A 27007-nucleotide genomic window follows, 5' to 3' on the forward strand; every position below is an offset into this window, starting at 1 on the left:
CAGATGCTTTTTTGATTTCATTTTAAAACAGAGAATATAAATGCAGTGTATCTTTAATATTATTGTGTTATTAGGGAAACTGGGACATGGTGCAATGCTATTTACAAAAATGAATTTGATTCTGTATTACTCATAGGCTATCCTTGACACTGTTGACTTTAAACTCAATTTTGTTTGATACTTTATGAAGAATTAAATATCAATACATTTAAATTATAATGGTGAGCATGGACTACCTCCCTTTTTATTGGAAGCTTCCCATTATATTCACCTGTCCAGTCCCACAAGTGTAGGGTGTGTTCCTCAACTGATATCAAATGACAAATAATGGTCTACACTCCACCCAGTGTACACAAGCATGCTGGTTACAAATATAACCTATAGCTATTTTCAAGGATGCATCTATTCTTTAATATAGTGATTCCGGACCCATGCGGCCATGATAATTCTGAGGGGCCACCGGATGACTACATGGATGAGAAAGTAAAAGAAAATTTTTATGCTAACTGATTTTTTTTAATTACCTGATACTTTAGGCCCCAAAATGTCCTTCAAATTAAAATGTTAAAAAGGGAGAAACTACCGTCATGATTTTTGACCACACCAGGGCTGCAGTTGTTTTTGTCATTTACCAAGTGGTCTATGAAATATCAGAAAATAAAAAAAATTCCCAAATTGCAAATTTACATGCTCACATAGCTTGTTTTGTCTGACAAAAAGGTTGTGCTATCATGAAAAAGAAAGAAAAGCAGCAAAAAGAAGCTAGAACCAGATAATATATGACATTTTTTGCAAGGCAAATGACAGCAATAATTTATCATCTATCAAAGTTGTTCCTTTTTGATGGACTAGTCGACTAATACACAAATAATTTAAAATCTAGTCCATATAAAGGCCATAATCTGTGATGAGGGGTCACAAGTCAAAAGGTTTAAATCAGTTGCTTTAGCATACAGCCCAGGACGTGTAAAGCTCACTCATTATTAAACCATGCAGAACATACTATTCATATTAAATATAAACATGTTAAGAGTTGTAAATACAGAAGAACATGCTCTAGTGAGGATCACACATGCATCATAGTGCTTTATTTTTGTCTTAACCCCTTGAAAACATAGTCCTAACACGTGGTTGAGATACCAGCCAGAGCTTTGAATTATTTTATTTGTAAGATTATTTTTAATTATATGGTTGTAACATGATTTCATAAAACTGTTTCAATGTTAATTATGCTAATGCAGCTTCAGTGCAAGTCCTTATCTATGTAATAGCCCAAACTATAGCCAAAACGTATCTAATAGATTAGTGGTTCTCAAACTTTTGTCAATAATGTACCCCTTTTAAATTATTTCTTTAAGCCAAGTACCCCCTGACCAGCGCTAAACATTTTCGGTAGAAAAAAAAGTGTATAAAAACAGGAACAGTACAGCGCTGTCAGCGATAGATTTATTAAACAACAGCCTTGGAACTGAAAAAAACATTTAAATGCTAATGAGAAAAAGAGACAAAAACTGTAGAAAAGACAAAAACTTGGAAAAAGATGGTAGAAAGAAGGAAGGAAGTAAGGCTAGAATAGATCAAAATAGTATCAAAAACTTCAAAAACAGTGACATAAGAAGAAAAAAGGACAGTAGAAGGAAGGAAGGCAAGATTAGGTCCAAAGAAGGCGACACGAATGTTACATTTTTGGTAGGAAAAAAAAAAAAAAATTCTACATAAAGAGGAACAATGTTTTGGACAACAGCCTTAAACTAAACATTTTGTTAAATATCTCACGTACCCCCTGCAGTCCTCCAAAGTAACCCTAGGGGGACATAAACCTCCATTTGAGAAACAATGTAATAGATAACCTAATAGTCATCTTTTAAATTGTCTGTCACAACAACAACAACAACACAGTACACAGTACAAAGAATGCATTTATACTTCTGTGTAAAATTTTAAACCTTTGCCAATTTAATATGAGTGGAATATAGTTTGGTTTTTTTAATTATTTTCTAATTCTATATTACACGACCCATACATGAAATATCTGTTGTAACAATTTTTAAAGCATTTTTGAAAGATATCAGACCACAGTACACACACAAGCACGTTTTGCACAAGTACATAAATAATAATGAGACTGGTAACACCCACCATATGAAATGGTAGCACTGAAAAACCATCATGTCTCAACACTGAGAGACATGGCTAAAAAATATGCACCATATTTATAAGCCAAAACATCTGCTGTTAATTCTTCATTGACCAAACATGAAGCCTCAATGTTGATCCATTCATTTTGGGCCTTAATTGTCAAATGGCAAACCCCGGTACTAATAAACTTTTATGGTCAGAGGTAGACAAAATAGTCATATAAACCGTCTTTTAGAGTTAACCAGACGGTCTTGACTTGAGCTCACACAACAGTACTCAAGTGCACCTTGGAGGCAGCACTGTAGTTCTGATAGTAAACGAGCACCCTGGGAAACTTGGGAGACCCTGATCAGGTTGCATGTGCAGGTAATGCAGCATCACCCTGTTTGCACTCCCTCTCCCCAAAGAAGCTCCTTTGCTCAGTGATGGCTTTCTGTAGAAGTGCAACGTTTACACCATCAACGCAGTTCAGCACACGGGCACGGACCATCACACCATCCCCTTTAACAAGACGAGAAGATGCAGATAAAGGCAGCTGATAGAGGCAAAGAGTACTGGGTGTATTTAAATGACCCCAGTGATCAAGATGTATTGAAATTAATGAGTGAAATTTAAAAAGAGGCAAACAAACACAAGAATGTATAGTGTTAAAGAGTTGTGACTTCTATGTTATATTTCAACCACTATAAATGAATAACCAGATAGCTGTTTAATACAATGTTTTAGGATATCTTTATACTGAATCCTGTGAGGGTGAATAAGCCTCTGTGAGTTTTGTGTCCAATAACAGTATTTCAATCTTTTTCTGCATGAGTAAATGCATAATCAGCTAAAAAAAATATTATTGCTGCAGCTGTGACAGCTCTTAAAAATCAATTTATAAACTAATGATATCTGTATGATATACTGTATATAGTGCACTGTTTTCACATCTGGCGATACTACTTTCAGATAGCCGCAACAGGAAACTGCAGTTTGAAAATCTGAATTAATTATTTATCATGCCCCAGTCACAACAGATAAGAAAGACTTTCCTTACCATCAGCATTTTCAATCTCACCCAGAACTAAGTACTGGGCCCCAATTATTGAGTGAAAAGGCTCCACAAACAAGGTGTGGACAGCCACGTGGTGCTCTTTAGCAGCATGCTGAGCTGACAGTGTAGCTCTGGACTGCTCAGGCTGATAGCAGACAAGTCTGGAAAATAGAACAGGAAGGTGTCCATGTCAGCCAGGATGATATAATGTAATCTTTTATTAAGGTGTATTCTTTCTTATTTATTTATTTATTTATCTGACGGCTATATTTACATTTTACATATGATCATCTTATGATGCATTATTACAGATTAAACTACCCATCAGTATGGAAACAATAAGCTCCAGTCGAACATTAAAATGCTGCTATCATGCTAATGCTATGTTAATAATAATCCAATAATATTATGAATGATAATAAAATACTGACAGGGGCTGTACTGCCTCATAAATAGTACTTTAACTTATTGTACTTACATACTTTTACTTAAGTAGATTTTGAAGGCAGGACATTACATTACGGTGATGATTTGTCTCCACATCAGACCAGTCTAGTTGAAAGTACCTACATTTGTCAAACCTGGACATGTCTAAGGACTGTTTATACCCAGTATACCCTGTTTATACGTTTATTCTATTTGTGAAAACAAGAAAAAAAAGATGATTAAGCCTGGATTGGATAAACAAGGGGTTGCTGGAGACTATTTGAAACCTAGACTTGTGAATACACTATTTGTAAAAACAGGGAAACGTGTGATTTCACTGCCTTTTTCTATTCTTCCGGATCCCATTATACCAATTAGGCAGTGGTGGACTGTACTGTAATAATGTACAATTTTGAGGTACTTGTACTTGAGTATTTCAAGTTTATACTACTTTATACTTGTACTCCACCCCATTTTGGAGGCAAATATTGTACTTTTTGTATCCACTACATTTTATTTGACAGCCTTTGTTACTTACTTTGCAAATTAAGATTATTACAAAATATATAACTTATAAATCAACTAATACATTATGATATAATATGTTGTGTAATTTGGTAAGCTACTCAGGCAACTCAGTATATGAATTTAAAATTAGCCCCACCGTCACCAGATACAACATGAATACATCAATATTATAAACCAGTAATAATTTATGATTCTAAAATGGCCCATTCTGTAAGTATTTAAAATGTTGCTACCTTAAGTATATTTTGATGCCAATATGTTTGTACTTTTAGTCAAGTAACATTTTGAATGAGAACGTTACTTACTAGTATTACAAGTTGCTACTGCCGCTGCAGGTCGGAAAAAATAAATACACATATTGTACGTTGACTTGTCAAATGCTACTTCCCGCACTGTTTATATTTTCATAAAGCACAATTGTTATTGTATCAAAATAGCAAACCAAATGTTGTGAATCAAAACTGTTGTGAAAACCAACCTGCCAAATACTCTCACTGATTCTCCTTCCTGTACTGCTCCAGAGTTTACTTCCCAGGGGAAATGAAAAACTGCAGCTGCGGGAAGCATCGTGGAGAAAAAAAACAGTGAAACACAGTGAAATAGTTGAATATAACGTTACGTAAAGTGCTAGTGAGGAAGTCTGTCTTCAACAGCGATATACGGTCATATGACATGATTTATCCCCGCCTCTCCGCCCCACTGCGGCTGCGTTAGGAGGAGGCCCTGTCAGGAGGAACCGTCCATCAGTCAGGTTGAGGTTGCAGGAGGTTATATAACAATTGTCTACTTTTTTTTTTTTTACCTGTAAATACTGTTTTCAGTCGGATATAGAACCATGAATCCTGATATTATTAAAGAGCGGCAAAACGCCACTTTTGACGTCGAGAAACTAACCTATATTTTGGACGGGGGCCTTGAGAAGACCAAAAGAAGACGAGAAATTGGTGAGTTTGAAATGACTTCTTTGCCTTATAACGTTAAGAGTTATTGGGCTCGTTACCGCCGACACCTAACGTTAACACTTTATCTGACAATGATACAAATGATATTTGCTGAAGACAAGTATTGTGGAGAAGAAGGAGCTAACGTTAATGCTTTCATCTGCTGTGTGCTAACTAGCTAGAGTTGCTAGCGGCTTTCCTGTCCTCGGACGCTGTCCTGAATTGAACCAAAGTTTCACGTAATTTAGAAACATATCTTACGCTAAAATGTATTTAAGGTATTCTAAAATTAATTATGTTAGGGTGATATGTTATGTTCCAAAGATAAAATTGACTTTCGTGTCATTTAGCATAAAACCCTACAATAGTTGATCAGTTGTTTAGTCAGTGTTCACCTCCGTTTTCCTATGGTTGTGTTTCAACACCTGTTCAAGTGAACTTTACGCTAGGCCATGCTACTTTATTCATATCCTCTTTAGGCAAACATAGCGTGGCTGTAGGTAGCAGAGAACAACATACTGTATGTTTGATTCAATGTGGAATTGAAATGCGATTGACCACCACGTCTACTGTCTTGGGTCAGGTCATGCCAAGTCATGGAAAAGACCATATTTATTTTTGTGTATATAATGTTAGATAATTAAAAAAAAAAAAAAAAAAAAGACACTTTTAATGTACCCAAGTGTGTCAGTGTGTATACACGTTGTAAAATGTGTTATGAGAAGAATTTAATTTTCCATGTCTGTATGCATTCTTAAATCAGCATTGTATTTGAAAATTTTGTTGAACCTAAAGGTGCAGAGATTTGTACTAAAACCTACTAGTGTCTGAAATAATGAGTAGCCTGAGTATTTTCTCGATTAAGTTAATCTTTTTGTCTGTTAAATTTCTAACAATTGTGAAAAATGTCCATCAGAGTTTCTTAGTCTTAGCTGACATCTGTCTGACCTACAGTCCAAAACCAAGGATATTTAGTTTATAATTTTAGAAGACCAAGAAAACATGCAAATAATCACATTGTTTAAGCTGGAGAGTTTGGAAATATATATTTTTTAAATTACTCTAAACAATTTTAAAAATAGTTTCTGATTAAGTTTCTGTCCATTGAACACTCCACTGAACAAATGACTGATGTACAGTGGATTACAGTATGCTGAGAGCAGCAAAGGATACAGTGGTTATGTCGTCTAAATTCTGACAAAAAAGGCTTCCTTTCTAGACACAGGCATACAGTATATGATGTGTTTGGTCTCAACATTTGTTGTTGTTGAATGTTGTTAAATAGGAGGAAGCTATGGTAATTGAACTGTAAAGATTGTTTTGTTACTTAATTCACATTTTCAAATCTATATGCACACTGTTACATTTTAGTACACAGTAGTAGTGTGCAGCGACTGTGTAGACTAAAAGATACATTTCTGATTTAATTTCCACTTTCCACTGTAGAGTCAATGGTTTTCAGTGACCCAGACTTTGAGGAGGAGGACCCAAACTTCCTGTCCCGCAGTGAGCGCTATGACCAGGCTGTAAGAAAAAGTGCCCAAATGATCCTGAAGCTCAGAGAGTATGGCATTGCAGACCCAGAGGAGATCTACTGCTATAAGACGTATGTGGTAAATGAGTCGATGTGTGAGTCCAACTGGTTACATACTGTAGATCCAGATGGGTCTCTGTGTGATTGCAAGGCCGAGGGAGAGCAGCCTGCACACAGTCAAATCACCTGTTAGGAGAGGTAAACTCAAAAAGCCTACTAAAAAAAGAAAAGGGAATATGTCCCTCTGTACATTATTATCCCTAAAATCATGTTCAGCAAGCAACGTAAGGCATTTAACAGTCAAAAAATTGAATTGTTTGTCCTCACTCAGTTTGATGCACAGTAGTGTTGTCCTGAATTGTTACATAAACATGGAGGTAACAGTGGTGAAGTGAGTCAGGCATGCAAGGAGTGTAATCAGTCAGAAATAAGAAATATGTGTACTGATAGTAATTTACAATTCAAATTTAAGTAGCAGGAAGTGGTGAACACTGAAATACTGTTTTTCACAAGCTAATGTTTACAAATGCACATGTACTTGAATATACTTGTGTACTTACTGAATAATAAAGCAAACTATTATGACCTCTGTCAGATACTGTCAGTATCAAGGGTTAGAAAATTTATAAATTACACATAATGTAAGTGGTTGACATGTTACACATTACACAATGGCTGTTATGTTAATGATACCACGCCCTGACTGTACTTTATGGCAGTAATCAAATAATATACGTGGATTGTTCGTTAACTGACGTCCAATATACAAAATGGCATGTTTGTTTCAAAAAAATAATAAGGGGGGTTCATGATGTAGCTTGGGCACTGTGATATGTGGGACCATTTAATCATGTTTATAACAGTTCCACAACTATCCTTGAACTGTATCAGACAAAAGAATGGTTTAGAAACTTTCTGGTGATAGTACAAAATTCATAGAATCACCTAAATATTTTGTGAAGATGTGTAATATAAATTGTAGCTTGACCACCAATCTGTAACTGCGTCTGATCTCGTGGCAAATAAATGCGGTCGGAGCAAAGTTCAGAACATGGAACTGTGTCAGAGGGTATGCAAGCTCCCAGCTTTCACCAGCTGTACTGTGTAATGCAATGTGATTGATCCTCAGTTTTTATAATGCTTTTTTAGAGATATTGCTCACATTTTCAGTGTGCTATGTTCCTGCACTCCCAAGCTTTCGGTCAGCCTATTTGATATCTATTCAGTGAGTTGTCATTTTAATTGTGGCTGCTTGTAAAAAGGATCGATGTGGATCACATTAATACTCTACTTTGCTTGCCCTCTTCATTTTAACTGAGAGTCTTCTTATTCTTCTTCTTGTTACTTGTTCAAATACTAAATTTGACTGAATAACTTTTTAGACAATAAAATGGCAACAACTTGAACCTCAGCCATAAAAATCACAGTGCTGCCATGACATAGTGAGTCACCAAATACCTCAGTTGCACAACATTTGAGTAACAGCAAGTTTGAACTTAAGTTTGTGTTTCCTATACCTTCCCTTCACCCAGTATGGTACAAGGCAACCACCATGAGGCCATGGGGCTACACTTTGTCATGTTCCTCCCGACCCTGTACAGCCAGTGTGACCCTCAGCAGTCCAAGAAATGGTTACCTCTGGCAGAGTCCTTCCAGGCTGTGGGCACATATGCCCAAACTGAGATGGGTCACGGTCAGTCCTTGACTTAGCCCTTAACTTATTTACTTGCTTGTTGATAAAGGCCCTTAGACACAGCGTCATTGTGCTGTTATAAAATATCACAAATTGGCATTTGTGTTTTTGAATGTTTAGCCAAAATTATATTCGGGGCAAGAAAAGTGGCCCGTTGGAGGACAGTTCTTCTTGTATGTGTTTGACAGATTCAAATCATGTAGAAATTCAAAAGTTAGTAGTTGCACGTGTGTCCTGACAATTGTGTTCATGCTTTATAATTTGTTGGTGATTTGTGGCTAGTCAAGTACATGTAGCTGGTTTACTAACATCGCTGCACTATGGTTGTCCCTAACACCTTCAGCGTTAGTAGTATGTTAGATTAAAATATTTTAGTTTTGTTTAGTCTTTTCCAAAACTTATTACCATCTACATTAGGTAGGTAGTTATTCTTCTTTCCTACTGACAACTCTCTCACTCCATCTTTGTCATGATAATGCACTAATGGTGAAGCTTGTGTGCATTTTGACTGCTGTGTCTTGATTACTTTCCATCTCTTTGCAAATTATATACGCTCTTTTAAATTAATTTTAATCAGTAATTTAGTCCTAATTATCTGTTCTGTCTTTGGTTTGGCTGTTGGCATCTTGAGTGGCTAGAAATGGTGAAGAGGTTGTTCTGGTGTGTGGTGTAGACTGGAAATGGAAACTAGTGAGAACATTTTTTGCCCGTTTTATGACCTCAAAAGCAAGAACTGCCTTATGTGCTGCAAAAATATGTGGTCTGGGATCCCATATTGAGGCTGAGTTCTAGCTTCTGAATGTCTCTTTGTAATCTGAGAGAATGTAGGCCAAGCCAGCTATTGTTTGTTGCCTTGCTGTAACAAAGTCAAGTGGATGTTAATGTGAATTAACATTTCATCTGTGCAGACCTCCACTGAAAGTTTAGAAATGATGGCTCTTGAATGGTCTTTTAATGAACATTTTGTTCACCTGTGTTTTGACAGGATGGACCAACACTGGGCTAAAATCCAAGAGTATCATTTATGGCATGACCTAATGTGTCCTTGATCACTTTTCTAGGGCTACAATAAAAAATGTTTTGCATTATCAATTGATCTGCTGATTATTATGTTGAACAATTGATTAATCATTCAGTCTAAAGAAAAACGGAACACAATCGCAATATCCTCAATTTGCAAATCGCACTGCAGACTGTAGGTGGTGCCAGAGGAGCCAGATTTATTTTTAAATTACCTGCCTAATGTTGTAGTTCTACTGGAACATAGGGTCAGTTTCAGCTAATATGACAGAAAGTTAGTTTTATAAGTCTTACCTTCTGCATCTTTAAATGTCCCAAAATCTTCAATTTACTATAAATGTTTGGCAGTTGTGCTTGAAAAATTAATCAATTATCAAAATAGTTGTCTACATTTCTTTCTTTTTTTAAGTTGTCTAAAAATGAACTTACCTACCCACTATTGTCTGCCTTGTCAGTATACCTGTATAGTTACTGGCCCTGAGAAACATGCAATGAAGAGAGGAGCAGGTCCAATTTTAATGTATATATCTTTATTCAGTTCAATGACAATCTTGGTGTCTTTTAAACTGTATGTTGCCAGACTTGTTGAACATCCAGTTAGAACTAGTAAAGAAGAAGACGTTTACATGTGACCACTTGGTGTAAAGATATGTAAGAGGCAGCTAAATCAGGAATTTGTTTGATGTAGAACCTTTATGCTTTAATTAGATGAGCTTATGGTCAGAAACTGTGAACATGTTCCAGCACACTAAGCATGCTAAACTGAGAAGTGTCTGAGACTAAAGTGCTGTACATAACTGAGGTATTCAAACTCACATGTGGCAGGGGAACTTTATTGATGCAACTACTAAAGACAGATTTAAATGAGTGGAGCCAAATGATGGCCGTATAATCAAATCAATATGCACGGTATGCTCACACGCTGTTTTAATTTGTCTTTGTCACTTCTGCCTTTTAATGCTTTTTTGCACAACTTTTGTCTTTATTTCTTCACTCGCTTCTTCCTTATTCGAACCATATCAATTCTTACCCATAATCCCTCCTGTCAATACTTTTTCCAACGTTCTCTCCTCATTCATCTGCACTTACTTGGTTCAAACTTCCCATAATGCTTCCATCCAAAATTCCTTATGCATCTCCCTTCTTGGCCTTTCCCCATTTCCACCTGCTTTTCTTTTCCGTTTGCCACTGTCCTGTGTGGATCTAGCTGTGTGAACCCAGACAGGCCAGGGCCCTTGGATCTCCATCTGGCGATGTTCTTGCCCACACTGCTCAACCAGGCCACCCAAGAGCAAATGGACCGTTTCTTCATGCCCACCTGGAACCTAGAGATCATCGGCACCTACGCTCAGACTGAGATGGGCCACGGTAAAATGAACAGGGCAGTCCAAAAAAGCAGGCCTGTTTAGGCCCGTCAGTAAAAACATTCTGGTGCTACTTCTGGTGCTTTAGTTAAAACTAATGTTTACCTAATTGGCACTAATATCTATTCATACTTAACTTCCATTAATAATTATCTGAGAAAGTTTGTTTGTCTGATTTGCAAATGTTTTAAACCTCCTTTCTGTCCTATTTTCCATATTTTGTTTAAGGATACAAGTAAATTCAGTCTGGTTGGGAAAACTACACGAGTGGGCAGACACGTAAATGAATCCCAAGTTTTACTTAATTTTCTAAACTGCTGAACTCAAGTTAACATGATGATGAACACACCCAAAATATCCTGGGTAATTGTCTGTTGTGTAAGCACCACTTCTTTAAAGACAGTAGGTCAAATATTTGATATGGTTAAACATATTTACAACCTGTCTGACCACTGGTGTCAGTTGACCCACCAGACAAGCATAAAGTTATCAAATTGTTTTACTTTTAATTGCATGCCCAAACGTCTGGAGTAGAGTATGTCACTTGGTATTATGCCCCCTGACCACCGGGCTGCATCAGATAGCCAGACAAACTACCTCTCGTCACCCCTTTGTGTTTTTGACATAACCGCTTCCTTTACTAACAATTTTAGTTTGTATATATGTTTGGATTAGCATGTTTTAAGATCTATCTTTGGTTGCAGACCAGTATAGTAAGACACATTACAGTTTGAATAGGCCATCCAGACCTGTTTTGTTTGTGCTAGATGCAAATTCAGAGGCCATCAAACAAATGGCATAACATAGCATGGCATGAATTGAATAATGTTGAAAAATGATTATTACTGTACATATGTTTTTAGATCTGTCAAACACCTACAAAGTGCATTGCTTTGCTCCTTTATGTTGGCTTCATCCAGTTCAGCTACCTATTAAAGAATATTTCAAATTGTCAAGGGCTAAACATGTTGATTTATTGATTAATCTTCAGTTTGTTCATGTCACATTAATTCATTTTTGATTTTCAACTGTGTACGCTGTGTGTGTTCTGTGTGTGTGTGTTTGGTGGGCTTCGATATGTTGTCTCTCTGTAGGCACACACCTCAGGGGGCTGGAGACCACAGCTACATATGACCCGGCCACACAGGAGTTTGTCTTGAACAGTCCCACAATCAGCTCCATCAAATGGTGGCCTGGAGGACGTAAGTAGATTCACACTGTCTTGTCTCTGCAGGACTGGACCAAGAGTTATACAGCCTGGAAATGGCAAAGTATTAGAATTTCTGTAAGCATAAGGAATATGTTTTTTTTTTTTTTTTTCGATTTTCTTTCAGGCTAAGAAAACCTTGTTGACATTCAGCACAAATTAGTTTAACCTTCTTACTCTCTCTCTTTCTAGTTGGAAAGACCTCAAACCATGCCATAGTTCTAGCCCAGCTTTATACTCAGGGAAATTGCCACGGTCTGCATGCTTTCATCGTACCTATCCGCGACATGAGCACACACGTACCCTTGCCAGGTAACCACTGTCTGTGATGTCTTTCTGGATGTGGTGTTTGTAGTGAAGTCAGTCCTCATTACCTTCCTGTTTCTGCCTCCCTTTTTTTTTTTTTTTTTTTTTGGGTCTGTCATTTTTTCTCTGTCTCTCTTAGGTATTGTGGTTGGAGATATCGGCCCCAAGTTTGGCTTTAATGAAGTTGACAACGGCTTCCTAAAACTAGAGAACGTACGAATCCCACGGGAGAACATGCTGATGAAATACGCCAAGGTGATGTGACATTATTTGAGTTGCTAGTTTCCCTTAGATTAAATTGGTTTAAGTCGATAAGGAGATTTGATCTTTTTTTGTGAAAGGATTGCTGTCAGTGTAATTGCAACTGTGCCAAAATGCTGTTCTTTGCAGATACTTTAATAGTTAAGCAAAGACCTGCGCAGCTGTGTTTTGTTTACCAAATAGGGAAGGATTGTTGCATTGCCTAAACATTCCGACTCAAGTTGCACACACAGTGACTTCAGACTTGACTTGAGACTTGTCCTCAAAAGACTTTCAACTCGACTCGAGGTCTGGAACTCGTGAACATTTATTTTTTGGAAACATCTGAACTGCAAGTGGCCACACGTGATCAGGGACAACAAACATGTTGACCGCACCCGCAGCTGTTGTGCCATTCATCATAACCTTTGGCTTTAAAAACTTAATACAACAAGGCCCAAATAAAAGAATCACTGAATGCAAAATATGTGGTGTAAAGGATTCTGGCTCAACCACATCTAATTTTATCAGGCACCTGAAAACGCACCCTGATATATTAGCAAACATGTTGAGCTCAGCAATGGCCATCTAATTAAGCATTGACTTGTAATAATGAACTGAGTTTATGTATTGCATTTAGAGTGGGACTTTTGCTCCTGAAGCATCTGCTTATATGCTGTGAAGATGACTCTGTCTCTCCACTAGGTGGAGCCAGATGGAACCTATGTGAAGCCACCAAGTGCCAAGCTGACTTACGGCACCATGGTGTTCATCCGCTCATTGATTGTAGGCGAGTCAGCTCGGGCCCTCTCCAAGTCCTGCACCATCGCCATCCGCTACAGTTCTGTTCGACACCAATCTGAAATCCGGCCGGGGTACGTCAATACAAATTAATGCATGAAGAAATTTCATCAAAGAGCAAGCATTGCATATTTTATAGAAATTGCAAAAGGGGCTAGATTATCTAAAGCCTGATAACAGAGCCAAGAGGAGGTGCAGATTCTAGTTTTCTCTCAGATCACTTGAATTACAATATGCTGAAAGATTATCATGATATTTTTGCCCAACAACTCTAAAAAATAAAGTGCCTACCACAGGTTTAAGGTCTATCATGCACAGAAAGGGCAAAAAATTTGATTTTACTTTATACCACCAGAATTTTGTGTAAAACACATTTACATTAGTAGAAAGTCTCAAATGACAAATTATGAATAAATTAATGTATTTAACTGAATGGTAGACTTTTAAATTTTTTTTATTTAGTTATGTTTGTTCCATAAGAACGTAGATGGTTTATACAGTAAACATATGGATATATGGATGTGAAATGTTATAGGAAGTAAATTACAGAAGAGGGCCAATATGTCCAAATAGAAAAATGATATTTATACCACTTTGATAGTTGATCTATAAAATTCAACACATGAAATTAGTGTGAGAGGTTCAGAAATGGTGACATAACCGGAAATGGAAAAGGTACTGGTGTCGTCATGATTTGATCTTGTACCATATCCTCATGCCTCAAAGGGAAGTACAACCTTTATATGAGATAGTGAACATTGTGTTTGTGTCCCACAGAGAGCCAGAGCCTCAGATCCTCGACTACCAGACGCAGCAGTACAAGCTGTTCCCTCTGCTGGCTACGGCCTATGCCTTCTCTTTTGTCGGCCAGTATATGAAGGAGACCTACCACCGCATCAGTGGAGACATCAACGACGGGGACTTCAGTGAACTGCCTGAGGTACTGACTGGACATGCACATTTAGAGTGTGATCTAGGCTTAATGATGACTTGATTTAAAAAATATATTTATATAATTGTCACCCAGTGTTTAGGCTTGAATGAAGCCATTTTTACCCTCTTTACCCTCCGATCTACAGCTCCATGCGCTGTCTGCGGGTCTGAAGGCCTTCACCACGTGGACAACCAACTCTGGCATTGAGGTGTGCCGCATGTCATGTGGCGGCCACGGCTACTCTCGCAGCAGTGCCTTGCCGGACATTTACGTTGAGTTCACCCCTACATGCACCTACGAGGGAGAGAACACGGTCATGATGCTGCAGACCGCAAGGTAGCTCGTCACACAGAATCACATGACCGCAAATGTGACACCTCACTAGGACCAAGTTCACAGCCTGCCAAGTCCTCACATGCTAGAAATGCCTTTGTTGTTATTGTTACTATGTTGTTAGAGTGCTCCTACACTAGGAGGGATGTTATCACTTTACTTTGCTTTTACTTTAAGTTGTAACACTGAAACGTATAGTAACATCTTCCTAATTCCTAAATTGCGTTGTTTTTAGTACACCAGTACACACACACAGCTTTTTCACCCATCATTTTTGTCACACACTTTAATAGGATGAGAGCGAGACATAGACAAATACAGACTTAAACATATTGCCCACTCAGCAGCCCTATCACACCACAAATGCAGGAGACACACCCACACTCCTCCCACAGCAAAAACAAACACGGGTGACATTTTATATCCCTAAATGATAGCTGTCATGGTTTTATATCTCTAGTACTATGAAGGTCAGCTGTGCAGTTTAAAAAAAAACAACTATATATTAGATATATAGATATTTTGTCCTTTTTAGAAGGGATATTGTTTCCCTGGCAAGGATGTACGAACAGTTACTGAAATGTTCAATTCCAAATGAGCTCTTAACTGAACACAAAGTACACACACACAGGCTAAAGGAGGTGTGAATGGGAATGAATGAAGAGGTTGATAGGTGAAGCCAGACTTGGATTTGGTGTTAATATTCATGTAAGAAGAAATCTCAAAATCTTCAACTTTTGTCTACGCAGACACCTGGTGAAGAGCTACCGGCAGGCTAAGGCAGGACAGCAGCTGAGCGGCATTGTATCCTATCTGAATGAAGCAACGCAGCACAGGGTCCAGCCACAGCCTGTCGCTGCCAGACCAACCGTGGTAGACATAAACGACCTGGCTAGCCTGGTGGAGGTCTACAAACAACGAGCTGCCATGTAAGAGACTGAGCTGTGTTGCTGAGTTTTCATTTCTGGTTTAGATATATAATTCTTTTTACCATTTTACATGTTTTTTCACATTTTTATTGGACCAATTTTCAACGTATGTTGTGAAACCGATTCTTTAACTTCATTTTTTGAAGTGCAACCCCAATTCCAATTTGGGACGTTATGTTAAACGTAAATAAAAACAGAATACAATGATTTGAAAATCCTTTTTAACCTATATTCAATTAAATACGCTACAAAGACAAGATATTTAATGTTCAAACTGACGTTTTTATTGTTTTTTTTTTTTTGTAAATATTCAAAATATTTTGAATTTGATGGCTGCGACAAGTTCCAAAAAAGCTGGGACAGGGGCAACAGGTTAATTGGAAACAGGTGAGTGTCATGATTTGGTATTAAAGGAGCATCCCCAAAAGACTCAATGTGACACAATGACACATTGTGAACAACTGCATGAGCAAATAGTCCAATAGTTTAAGAACAATGTTTCTTAACGTACAATTGCAAGGAATTGAGGGATTTCATCATCTACAGTCCATAATATCATCAAAAGATTCAGAGAATCTGGAGACATTTCTGCTTCTCTGGGCCCAAGCTCATCTGAAATGGACTGATGCAAAGTGGAAAAGTGTGCTCTGGTCTGACGAGTCCACGTTTCAAATTGTTTTTGGAAATCATGGACTTCATGTCCTCTGGGCCTAAAAGGAAAAGGACCATCCAGATTGTTATCAGCAAAAAGTTCAAAAGCCAGCATCTGTGATGGTATGGGGGTGCGTTAGTGTCCATGGCATGGGTAACTTGCACATCTGCACCATTAATGCTGAAAAGGTACATACAGGTGTTGGAGCAACATATGCTGCCATCCAAGCAATGTCTTTTTCTTGGACGTCCCTGCTAATTTCAGCAAGACAGTGCTAAGGCCACATTCTACAGATGTTACAACAGCGTGGCTTTGTAGTAAAAGAGTGCAGGTACTAGACTGGCCTGTCTGCAGTCCAGACCTGTCTCCCATTGAAAATGTGTGGCGCATGGGGCGGCCTCTAGCTCACCCAGTAAGAGAGCGTTCGCCCCACGTTGGCTGAATCCTACAGCGGCACGGGTTCGAATCCAACCCGCTGTGTGTCATCCCCCATCTCTCTCCCCCTTTCATGCCTATCCACTGTCACTAGGTAATAGGAAAAGCCCCAAAAAATAATCTAAGAAAAAAAAGAAAATGTGTGCCTCATTATGAAGCTCAAAAGAGACCCTGGACTGTTGAGCAACTGAAGTCGTACATTAAGCAAGAACGGGAAAGAATTCCACCTACAAAGCTTCAATAATTAGTGTCCTCAGTTCCCAAACGCTTGAGTGTTGTTAAAGGGAAAGGTGTTGTAACAGCAGTTTGAACATTAAATATTTTGTCTTTGTATTGTATTCAATTGAATATAGGTTGAAAAGGATTTGCCAATCATTGTATTCTGTTTTTATTTACATTTTACACAACGTCCCAACTTCATTGGAATTGGGGTTCGTTGTTATATTAATCAATGTACTGCTGCTTTGACCCCTCCACTCATGCCTCGTCGTTGCATGCAATGTATGATGTAATATTATATTAAAATTTGCCTTTCAATGTTTAGATATTGGATATGGGCGTATGCTCAATGCCCAAAATGTAAATTGAACTTTTTAAAAAGCGGAGGGATATATGTTGACACACTGTCTGCTGTTACGTCACACAGACAGATTAGATTTGTATCTCAGGTGTTGGTGTTGGCCAGAGCTTCAGTTGTCAACATTAATCACCCTGATAGTCTAATCAGTTTTTTTATTTATATCTATCTATCTATCTATCTCTTTTTTTTTTTTTTTTTTTTTTAATTTTCAGGAGAATTTAATTTAAAAGCGCTATTGTGTTTTTAGTAAAGAGACAGCCTCTGTTGTAATAAGTCAAATATAAATATGTGTTGTTAAAGCTGGGGATGTGTTGTTAAATGTGTCTTAATGTTTTTATTAATTTATATTAATGACCTCTTTGGTTAATGCAGATAATTTGTGTGTGTGTGTTTGCAGTCTAGTTGAGCTGGCAGCTAAGAGTATCCAGCAAGAGATACAGAACAGGAAGAGCCAGGAGGACGCCTGGAACAACAGTGCTATTGACCTGGTCAGAGCCTCAGATGTAAGTTTGTGTGTGTTTGTGTGTGTTCGTGTTCGTGTTCGATCATAGCCTTTGATACACAGATCTGGCTTGGATTTATAGGAAAGTGTAGAGATTTATGCTGAGCCAAAGCCCAATATGTTGTTCCAATGCGGCTTGAAGTTGAAGTCAAATTCTGCTCATGTTTATCTCATTTCTTCTTTTTCTGTCCCTTTCTTTCTTATTTGTTGCCTTGAGTCTCTTTCATTCATGTACATGTCCTCCCTGTTTTTTTGTCTACAGGCCCATTGTCACTATGTCGTAGTGAAGCTCTTTACTGACAAGCTGGGGGAGATCGGTGACATAGCGATACACTCAGTGCTGTCAACCCTGGCTCTGCTGTACGCCCTGCACGGCATTACAACCAACTCTGGAGACTTTCTACAGGTCAGAAAAATCCCAACATAGAGAAACAATATGGTTTGCAAGTGTTACAGAACTGTTGTGCAAACCTGCTCCAGTTATTTGCATACTCCCTTTGCTGTTTACGGTCTGCTTCCATATGAAAAACTGTCTCTTGTCTCTGAGCTAACCGAATGGGGGATTTTTGTGTGTATGATTTGTATGCCTTGGTGGGTGGTGGCTTTTTTTGTTGATTAAATAAGGCAAATTAGATTTTGTTTTATCAGATAAACTTTGAATTGAAAATAAAATATAAGACTTAATGCTTTGCTTGACAGTGAAACCCACTGTCTCTACTGCCTGTTCCTCACTGTTAGGGCAGCTGAGTGAGGTACGGCAGCACGTTTTCATCCACATCTCCATCTGTTTTGATTTCAGGCTGGACTGCTGAATGTGCCCCAGGTGCACCAGGTTTCTGTTCGTATCAAGGAGCTGCTGTCTCAGCTGAGGCCCAACGCTGTGGTACTGGTAGATGCCTTTGACCACCACGACAAGAAGCTAAATTCAGTCCTGGGACGATATGATGGGAACGTCTACGAGCACATGTTCGAATGGGCTCGTCGCTCACCCCTAAACGCTACAGAGGTAGGTCAGGGTCACAGGGGTGAAAAATAATGGTGGCACGCACAGGTGGTAATGATCAAATGTTTTGCCATTTGGTCTAGGGGATATTATTACTGCTAAGCTTTATGGTCGTACAAGCTACTAACAGGCCACAACGTAGGCTAAATGCTAGCAACAAGAAAAGGATGCAGGCCTTACCTGAACCGCAAACTCAGCCTGCTTCCTCCTGTTTAGTGAGATAAACACTGGCAAACGGTGAAAGTCATTTTTCTAGGACTTGCATGACATACTGCATTAAGTCACATTAAGTTGTTCAGTTAGGTTCCAGAATGAAAAGTGCACTACTGCATGTGTGCACTTTATGAGAGACCACAATCATTTGGCATTAGAGGAAGAACACTGTGTTTGAGATTACGTAAATATGTCTTTCCCCCTTGCCCGTTATTTCAGTTTAACAAATGCTCCATTCCTTCTTCTTCCCCAGGTCCATGAATCCTTCCACAAGTATCTGAAGCCCCTGCGGTCCAAATTGTGAGCTGACCCCCTTGTACATGGTGGTCCTGGTTGCGACCCTTCAAATCTCCATATATTTGCACAACCTTAACCACATTAACCCCAATCAATATCAACACCATGATGGCCATTACTTGCCTTTTCCTATCAGCTGGTATTTACCAGTCTGAAGGAATTTAGCCTCCCCTACTTTACTCTCTGTGTGGTCATGTTAACACCATAATCAGCCACTCTAAAGGCCATGGTATACTGTCACATTTTGGGGCTGTCTACATTGTTCTCTTTGGTGATGCGGAAATGAGTGTCCTGTAAACTGGGTGGACAACCTGAAACAATATCAAGACAATGCAATTATGAGGAGAATAATAGCAATACCAGGAATTAGAATTCTATCTAAAAATCTCTAATGAAGTCATTATTTTGAAAAATAGCTTTTAAGAATACTGAAAACAATCAATTATTTGCAGTTTAAGAAGACCTTGTTTTCTGTAGAGAAATTCCATTGTGAAGTTTTTATTCTTTCCGTTCCCCCCCATCTTTTCTTCACTTTCTACTGCGTGCCTGATGGCTCAGCTGTATGAGCCAGCCAAGATAGGAATGCCATTTCTCTTTTTTTCTAACAAGAACAGAATGTGATTAGAAACGTTACATAATGTTAGAGATTTTTATGTTAGGAACAAACCAACAGCAAAATCAGTTTTGGTTGTTTCCCCTGACGACGAGGACCAACGGTTATTTGAAAAGACCAGGTGCTGTTTGTTGTTATTAAAGAGGCATTCATTTTTTCATGACCTTTTATCAATGCTGTATGCATCAAGAAAGAATTGCACAAGTCTGTGACACCCCTTACCCTTCCATACCTGTGAATGATGGTGTAATATGACTGACTTAAACGGCAATCAGAATGTAGTTTGAATTAAGAGCACATGTCCAACAGTGAAGATAATATAAAAATATTCCTCCTGTAAAATGCTGCGACAAATACCATTTTGAAATGGTCAGTAGATAGTCACTACACCTTTAAAAGTCAATGTCCTGCATTGTATCAAACTGTTCCTCACAGCCTTAAGTTGATACTTCACCCAAAGTGTATGTTTTTAGAATAAAAAACTCTCTCCGTGCTGCGGTCAGCTTGCATTCATGTCCGGCACAGATGTCTCCAATGCTAACAAGTTTTTACAAGACTGAAAAATCCTTAAAATGTCCCAGTTGCTGTATTTCAAGGCAAAACGTACTCTCAGCCCCACCACCTGTTGCATTTCTTGCTGTATAGTGATCCACTTCAGATACTAGTGTGTAGGTTATATACCGGTACTACGCCATTGATAGAAACTGAGCTCAATAGAGAGAAGAGAGGTCCATCAAGAGACAGTGTATGTGAGAAAGTGGAATGATTTACGACTTACTGGAAATGAAATGAACATCTTTGGGGTGATTTGTACTAAATTCCTCAATTTCTGAACCATGACTGTGTTCAACCATTAGAACGAATAATTACTATTCTGTGCGTCCACATGCTTCTGAATGTATTTGTTGGACAGAACGGTTTCTGCAGATAATGGTGAAGTATGTCAAATGTGTAAAAAGCACCTGTGACGACAGAAGGTAGGAATTTCTGACAATTTAGTGTTTAATGAGACCACATAATGCACTGTATATGTGAATTAGTATTCTCCCTCCCTGCTGTGTGAGGTTGATATATTATAAAGAAGGGTTAAAAACACCAGCTAACATCTACATGGATTATTTTTTTTAGTTTTTAATCAAGCACATTTTAAACTACAAACTTTAAATAATTCTATTGTTAATATGCTGCGACGTTCAAATCCTGCTGACTGAATTGTTCTAATTCATATATGATGAACTATGTGCAAACTGGATCTTTTTTGATTAATGCTTCTGTATCAGTTATTAAAGTTTGAGAAACCGTTTAGAAAAACCTATAATTAACTGACTTAGCAAACAGAAATGTATCATATTTCATAGAATTGGTGGATTTTTATTTCTTGCTTTATCTCAACTCATCTCCAGTAGGCTACTTTATATTTTCTCATTGAGCAACTTAATCCTAATGGCAGATGCTGCTGAATAAAAGTAGCAACAAAACAACACAAAAATAATTTAGATTTTTTTTTGGGGGGGGGATTTGTTAAATGATGTGCCTGAGGAAGTTGTCTTTTGTTAATGCAAGTAATCGAGAATGTTCTTATAGTGCTTATAGTATTTCATTTCTGTATTTGTATGACTTTTATTAATTCATTTCTGCCGCACGGGAACAATTATTATATAATGACTAAGCTCTTTGTTAAGCATGTTTGTGTAATGTTTTATTGTGTAATAATTATTTGAAACATGGTTTTAATTTGACTTGTAAGTTATATTGATAAAAAACTAAATCATGTGTATTGTGTTTCTGTCTTAATCAGTTAACCAGCTTGAACTGTATTACATAGACTTCGGAAAACACTGCTTTTTACCACTTTCATGAGAAATATACTGGAAGAACTTTACATACTCATGTAAATCAAAAACTTTGCAACATAGTATACCATAAAGCCACTTGAATTAAGTTGATCAACTTTCAGCCTAGATCAGTGGTTCCCAACCTTTTTTCCTTGGCCCCCCCTACTCATGCCTAAGAAAAGCCGAGCCCCCCCCCCCAAAACCGAAGTTGAGGTAACTCTGGAAATAGAGCCTTACTTTCTTTTTTGATACAGAGCAGTTATCAGCACTGTGACGTTTCTCCGCCATGTTTCATTCATAAAATAGTGATGCCGTGGCAGCAGGAAAAACGAGGATACAACAGAATATATAGTTTTTATACAGACTTTTGTATACATTATATATTCTAGTGTATTATCATAATTTGTTTAACATGTGCAAATTTTTTTTTTTTACCTCAACCTCAAACCAGATAAAGACTCGCGCCCCCCCTGTGATCTTTGCCGCCCCCCCTGGGGGTGCCCGGCCCCAGGTTGGGAACCACTGGCCTAGATGACACTGGATCCTGCTGCAGAAGAGTTCAGTAAAAGAATAGAGCAAATAGAACTATGTAAAAAAGTGTCAGTGGTATAGCAGACATAGATCAGTTTACTAGTCACGATTAGTGCTTTTCAGGCTGTGAACATAGTTGTGCAAGTCTGAAGGAGCTTTCTAAAGTCTGAGAAAATAAAGTAACTTTGACTGGGCTGGAGACTTTTATAGAAAGCCAGAAAGTTATCAATTAGGGGTTAGGCACTGTTGAGATGGATTAATGGAACTGTAGGATCCAGGATTGTTTGGGCTTGACCCATACTAGGGTCAGGATATCTCTCCATCTGCTGCATCAATTTTGACCATTCTTTGTTCTTCCAACTTTGTGGAAGGGTACTACTGAATTGCTGGAGTACCCCTTTAAGTTCAATAAATGCATCAGATTTTTTTTCCAACACTTTCAAGCTGTGCAATGTCAACGTGTGTGTGTGTGTGTGTGTGTGTGTGTGTGTGTGTGTGTGTATGTGTTCAAAGTTTCAGAAGTGCTCAATATATATATATATACATACATACATTTGTATCTAAAAATGTATATCCGGTCAGATCAAATGAAGTTGCTTAAATTTGATTGGTGAAATTCAGACACCAACATTTAAAATAATAAAATTTAAACTAACATCTGAGTACTCTGTAACGTTAGTGGTTATATTTCTTAATATTATAAGTGGCTTAGGCCTATACAACATTATTATGGCCTTTCTTTGCTTCTATACATTATGAGACACGTGCTATAAGTAACCCTGCTGTGCATACAAGGTAATTTCTTTCTAGAGAATTCCTTAAAGTTGCATAGTAATAAAAACAAATATAGTGTGGGCATTAGCTATTAACATTTTAAGATGTAAACCATAATGTATCAACTACATGAAATTAACACAAACGTGCAGCTTAGTATGCAGAGCAGGAGATAATCACTATCGTAGTTTCTACACGCTGCCCGCTGGAGGGTCGGCCCAAAGCTCCTCAACTCTGTGGCTACGATAAGTTGTAACTCCGCCCCCTGCTCCTCCGTGGAACTGCAGTTGTTGGAAGAGAGAAAGAGGGAAGTAGTGACACACTGGCGGACAGTAGCTTACAGTATTGTTTCATCTCGGACATATATACCCTCTGCTAATGAACAATATCCCATTGTTCCGTCTTGGAGGTGAGTGGAACGAGACTCTTTACACTTTACGATTGTTTTTGGAACGTTAAAGCCGTTAAAAGTTAACGTTAACTTAAAGCGTTTGTGTCAACGGTCATTATCGAGTTTTTAAAATGAAAACATATGAAATATCTCAAAATGACCGTGCATAAGTACTCGCATAAATGTTAAAGCAACTTTCAACATAAGGTGGGAACCAACGCTTATTTTAAAGGACAAAAAAAAACAAATGTTAGCTTAGACGAGCGGAGCCGCTGAAAGCGTGCCTCGACAAGCCCTTTGTTGCTCTAACGTTACCCGCCGGGACAAATACATACGAATACCATTCCTCAAATGTCATCCAGTTATCCCTGTGAAGTTAATTAGCTGTAGTCGCCATGTGCCGACAATTCATTTGTTGTTACACCCCTCCCATTTGTTTGTCAAAGAATGCAGGAGGGTGCGTTTAACGTAGAATGACCGTATCTGAAACTAATTTTCATCTGAATTATGACGAAAATAAACCACATGTTGTCAAGTTACCTAGCTAATAGAAAGGAGGTTTTTTTTTTTTTTTTTTTTTTTTTTACCATTCTAGTGTCGGTTAGCTTATCTTCAAAAAACAATATTTACACAGTGGTGATGACTAAACTGTAACCTAGACAGTCATTCATTTGCAGCTGTTGTGTTCATAGTGTCGCAGTTCTCACAGTTGCCTCTCCACCTACTGCAGAGTTACACAATTCTGTACCGGTTTTGTCTACTAGCAGTTCTTAGAAGTGTCTGTTGAGGATAAGCGTTATCAGATTTTGGTAAGTCTCAGAAATTTGTGTAGGAGACCTTATCATAAAAATGAAAACACCTGTTTAGCAAACTCACTATATAATTCATTGGAATTGTCAGTCATTAAACTGGGTGAAAATGTGTTTGTGGTTGCTACCAGTTATTGCAGGTGTGTTGGATGATGGGTTGTTGTTGGTTACAGTGTGGTATAGTAAGTTCAGGTGCCAGTGCAGAGTACTTTTTACCCACTAGAAATGTTTTCAACCACCACTGACTTGTAGATACTTGCTCTACCAACATGTGATTAATACAGAAATTACGCACAAAGTAGCTACTAACGTGGGCGATGTGGACAAAATTATCATTGTAATAATTATCACAGAATTTTTTCATTGTTTTGTTCTACAGCGAGAGCAGTATTTTATTCTAGTTACTCTCGACACCAATGGAGGTGAAGACCGAAGGTGCCAGTCACACACTGCCATTGAATGTCTTATAAGATAACTACATCATGGGAAACATTAAGACAAATTCAAAAGCAGTGTTAATGTATACAGATCAGTTTTAACATTACAGTTCATTTTTCAGGTAAGTGCTTCAAGTGAACAGTTAAAATGAACCCCCTACATGATCTAAAGTTACTGTATGTATGCTAGGGCTGGTCCGAATACCATTTTTTGAGCTTCGAAGCTTCGGTAGTAATGAGCATCGAATATTCGAAGCTTCGGAGAGAGGGGGCTGAACATATTATTATCTCTAATAAAGGCAGGAATCTCGGCCAGCTACAGCGCTACTGCGCCGCCGGGGAGCTTCAACACGTCAGACAGGGCAGATGAAACCACTCATGAACTATATGTTGTGTTTAATGTCGTTCAACAGGATGGCAACGTAGCAAGCAAACACGATCAAATGAAAGGTAAACACCCTTTAGAGTGCTCTAACGTTACAGCAAGTCCCTGGGGCTCATTGGAGGTGGCTAACAGCAGTGAAGCTAATGACAACTTCACAACACAATTCATTTGGATACAAGCGTTGCATTATGGAAGATAGACGGGATTCTGAACAGCGATGCACGCACGCGCACAAACACACACACACACACACACACACACACACACACACACACACACACACAGCAGAGCCGAGGTGTCTGCGTTACTTCACGCAGGACATGTAACTGGCTGGAAACGATAGCTACAGCTTATACATTATTTACTTCCGCTGGCGCAGATGAACTAACGGTACACTCGTTAACTGTAAGAAGCCTACAATAAACCCTCCATGATTAAAGAGTCAATATTTATCAATACCCACCTACCTGTTCTACAGGCAAATTTAAACATGTAGAAACCGATATTTCAGTCTGCTCTTCATGCGCTGTCCACTCTTGTTCACTGCGCTGTGCAAACAAAGCTCTACTCTGCAAATAGCGACTTTACAAACAAGCTAAAATGAAAGATGTCAGTTTGTAGTCTGTTTCTAAGTTTGCAACGAATCTTGATTTTTTTTGGAAAAACTCTTGTAAACGTAGCTGCTGTCTAAACGAACCATCCCCTCCGCTGGAGCGGTAAACCTGTGGCTGTATTATAAGACCAAAACAAATACGCGTGGCTACTTAATATGCACGTGAATTACAGTACATGTTTTCAATTTATTAAGCGACAACTGTACATGTAGTAACAGGTAGGCTATGTTATGAAAATATTGAGTATCCATTGCTACTGTAAAGGCAAAAAAAAAATCCTACTTATCCCTTGCTGCCACTGGGGAAAAAAATAAAATAAATTCCCCATAGACCCATGAACTCAACAGACAACAAACCGGAACCAAACCATTTTTTTTTTTTATGCCTTTATGAAAATGTGAGGGATTAATTCACTTCACAGAAAAAGAAATATTTGAATGAGATGGCTAACTGTAGTAGCGTTTATTCCAATATCTATAATTGCTTAAATTAGAGATCACTTTTTTTTCTTTTTCTTTTTTATAACTTTAAAGCATTAAATCTTCAAAATATACAGCCATGTACACAACTGTTACAAAGTAAAAGAAAATAAAACAACTCAGCTGTAATCTGCGCCGCCAAGAGTGCATGCATACCAGTTGTCGTTGTCCTGTCAGCAACAGAGTGGTATTTTGGCCAAAACTTGATTTTCATAAATCCCCAAGAGTCCAAAGAAATGTAATATCCAAGCTTTATATTCCAAAACGATCTCTTCGCCTCACAATGTTGAAGTTTCTGGCCGAATCACAACGGAAAAACGGGAAACAGTTTTCCATTTCCGCACTTTTTATCGCCGCTAGCTTCTCTGCCCAGCTTGCTAAATGCTCGAAGTGGGCGTCATCCATTGACATATATAAAAGGCGTCATCGTGTACCGACAGTCTCTTCTTCTTCTTTGTAGTTTATTGGCGGTTGGCAAACCAACTTAAATGTGCATTACCGCCACCAACTGGACTGGAGTGTGAACGAGAGATAAATGCAGAAAATAAATAAACCAAAAAAAAAAACGAATATTCGAATGTCAAATTTTAAAATCGAATACCAACCCACCGAACGAATATTTGAATATTAGGGTCCAGCCCTAATGTATGCACACATCAGTCGTCATCAGTGGTACTCGCCCCAAAGCTAATCACCTTCTCACTCGTTCTACAACACACTCCACACACACATGCCGGCCCTGCTATTAAAGAGATCGACGCACATATCAGCGCCCAAGTATAAACGTCAGGCCACTTGGAGCCCTGCGTTTTAATTATTTTCCTTGCCCCACACTGATGCAAAAATACATTTGCCAGTGATCATCTTAACTGCATATTACTCCTGTGATGAAATAAATCCATGTCATAGCCATTTTAAGTTTTATGTCAAGTACTTAAGTACTGATTCTCCAAAGTTCAGTTCAAAAATCTTTATTAGTTAATATGCAAATTAATCGTTGGATTCATCAACTAATCGATGACAAAA

At 38.2% G+C, this 27007-nt stretch overlaps 3 protein-coding genes across 6 annotated transcripts in view; 2 read left to right on the plus strand and 1 right to left on the minus strand.

Annotated features, from left to right (window-relative positions):
• Positions 1 to 1726: 1726 nt before the first annotated feature.
• ten1 (TEN1 subunit of CST complex) lies at positions 1727 to 4862 on the minus strand. The gene is made up of 3 exons (XM_028592958.1): positions 4608 to 4862; positions 3179 to 3336; positions 1727 to 2640 (listed from the first exon to the last, which is right to left on the minus strand). Exons 1-3 carry the CDS (start codon positions 4694 to 4696, stop codon positions 2489 to 2491), a joined length of 399 nt encoding a protein of 132 aa, XP_028448759.1. The 5' UTR covers positions 4697 to 4862; the 3' UTR covers positions 1727 to 2488.
• acox1 (acyl-CoA oxidase 1, palmitoyl) lies at positions 4805 to 21207 on the plus strand. Of its 4 annotated transcripts, none has more exons than XM_028592928.1 (14): positions 4805 to 5073; positions 6517 to 6676; positions 8137 to 8297; positions 11776 to 11883; positions 12081 to 12200; positions 12334 to 12449; positions 13140 to 13309; positions 14013 to 14175; positions 14315 to 14505; positions 15252 to 15431; positions 17496 to 17601; positions 17863 to 18006; positions 18400 to 18606; positions 19070 to 21207. In XM_028592928.1, the coding sequence occupies exons 1-14, from the start codon at positions 4965 to 4967 to the stop codon at positions 19118 to 19120; spliced, it is 1986 nt and encodes a 661-aa protein (XP_028448729.1). In that variant the 5' UTR covers positions 4805 to 4964; the 3' UTR covers positions 19121 to 21207. The 4 variants fall into 4 exon arrangements, with proteins under 4 accessions (XP_028448729.1, XP_028448720.1, XP_028448737.1 ...); XM_028592919.1 differs by lacking the exon at positions 8137 to 8297 and adding an exon at positions 10525 to 10685 and having other exon boundaries at positions 4806 to 5073; XM_028592945.1 differs by lacking the exons at positions 4805 to 5073; positions 6517 to 6676 and adding an exon at positions 10525 to 10685 and having other exon boundaries at positions 8279 to 8297.
• A 1868-nt stretch (positions 21208 to 23075) lies between these two features.
• The window catches only part of LOC114571504 (inactive rhomboid protein 2), a 35312-nt gene continuing 31380 nt past the window's right edge, over positions 23076 to 27007 (plus strand). Inside the window, exon 1 of the mRNA XM_028602468.1 lies at positions 23076 to 23275. The gene's annotated coding sequence lies outside the window, so the exon portion shown is untranslated. The remainder of the gene's footprint in view (positions 23276 to 27007) is intronic.

The sequence above is a fragment of the Perca flavescens genome, chromosome 2 (genome assembly GCF_004354835.1).
Source record: "Perca flavescens isolate YP-PL-M2 chromosome 2, PFLA_1.0, whole genome shotgun sequence".
Classification (NCBI taxonomy): Eukaryota; Metazoa; Chordata; class Actinopteri; order Perciformes; family Percidae; genus Perca; species Perca flavescens.

Bases quoted from the DNA above. Each gene is read 5' to 3' on its own strand.
- ten1 (XM_028592958.1), bottom strand. From the start codon at position 4,696: ATGCTTCCCGCAGCTGCAGTTTTTCATTTCCCCTGGGAAGTAAACTCT. The intron at 3,337-4,607 runs GTTGGTTTTCAC...TCTATTTTCCAG, and splicing joins TCAGTGAGAGTATTTGGCAG to ACTTGTCTGCTATCAGCCTG. The intron at 2,641-3,178 runs GTAAGGAAAGTC...GTCTTGTTAAAG, and splicing joins TGAGATTGAAAATGCTGATG to GGGATGGTGTGATGGTCCGT.
- acox1 (XM_028592928.1), top strand. From the start codon at position 4,965: ATGAATCCTGATATTATTAAAGAGCGGCAAAACGCCACTTTTGACGTC. The intron at 12,201-12,333 runs GTAACCACTGTC...TGTCTCTCTTAG, and splicing joins CACACACGTACCCTTGCCAG to GTATTGTGGTTGGAGATATC. The intron at 18,607-19,069 runs GTAGGTCAGGGT...CTTCTTCCCCAG, and splicing joins CACCCCTAAACGCTACAGAG to GTCCATGAATCCTTCCACAA.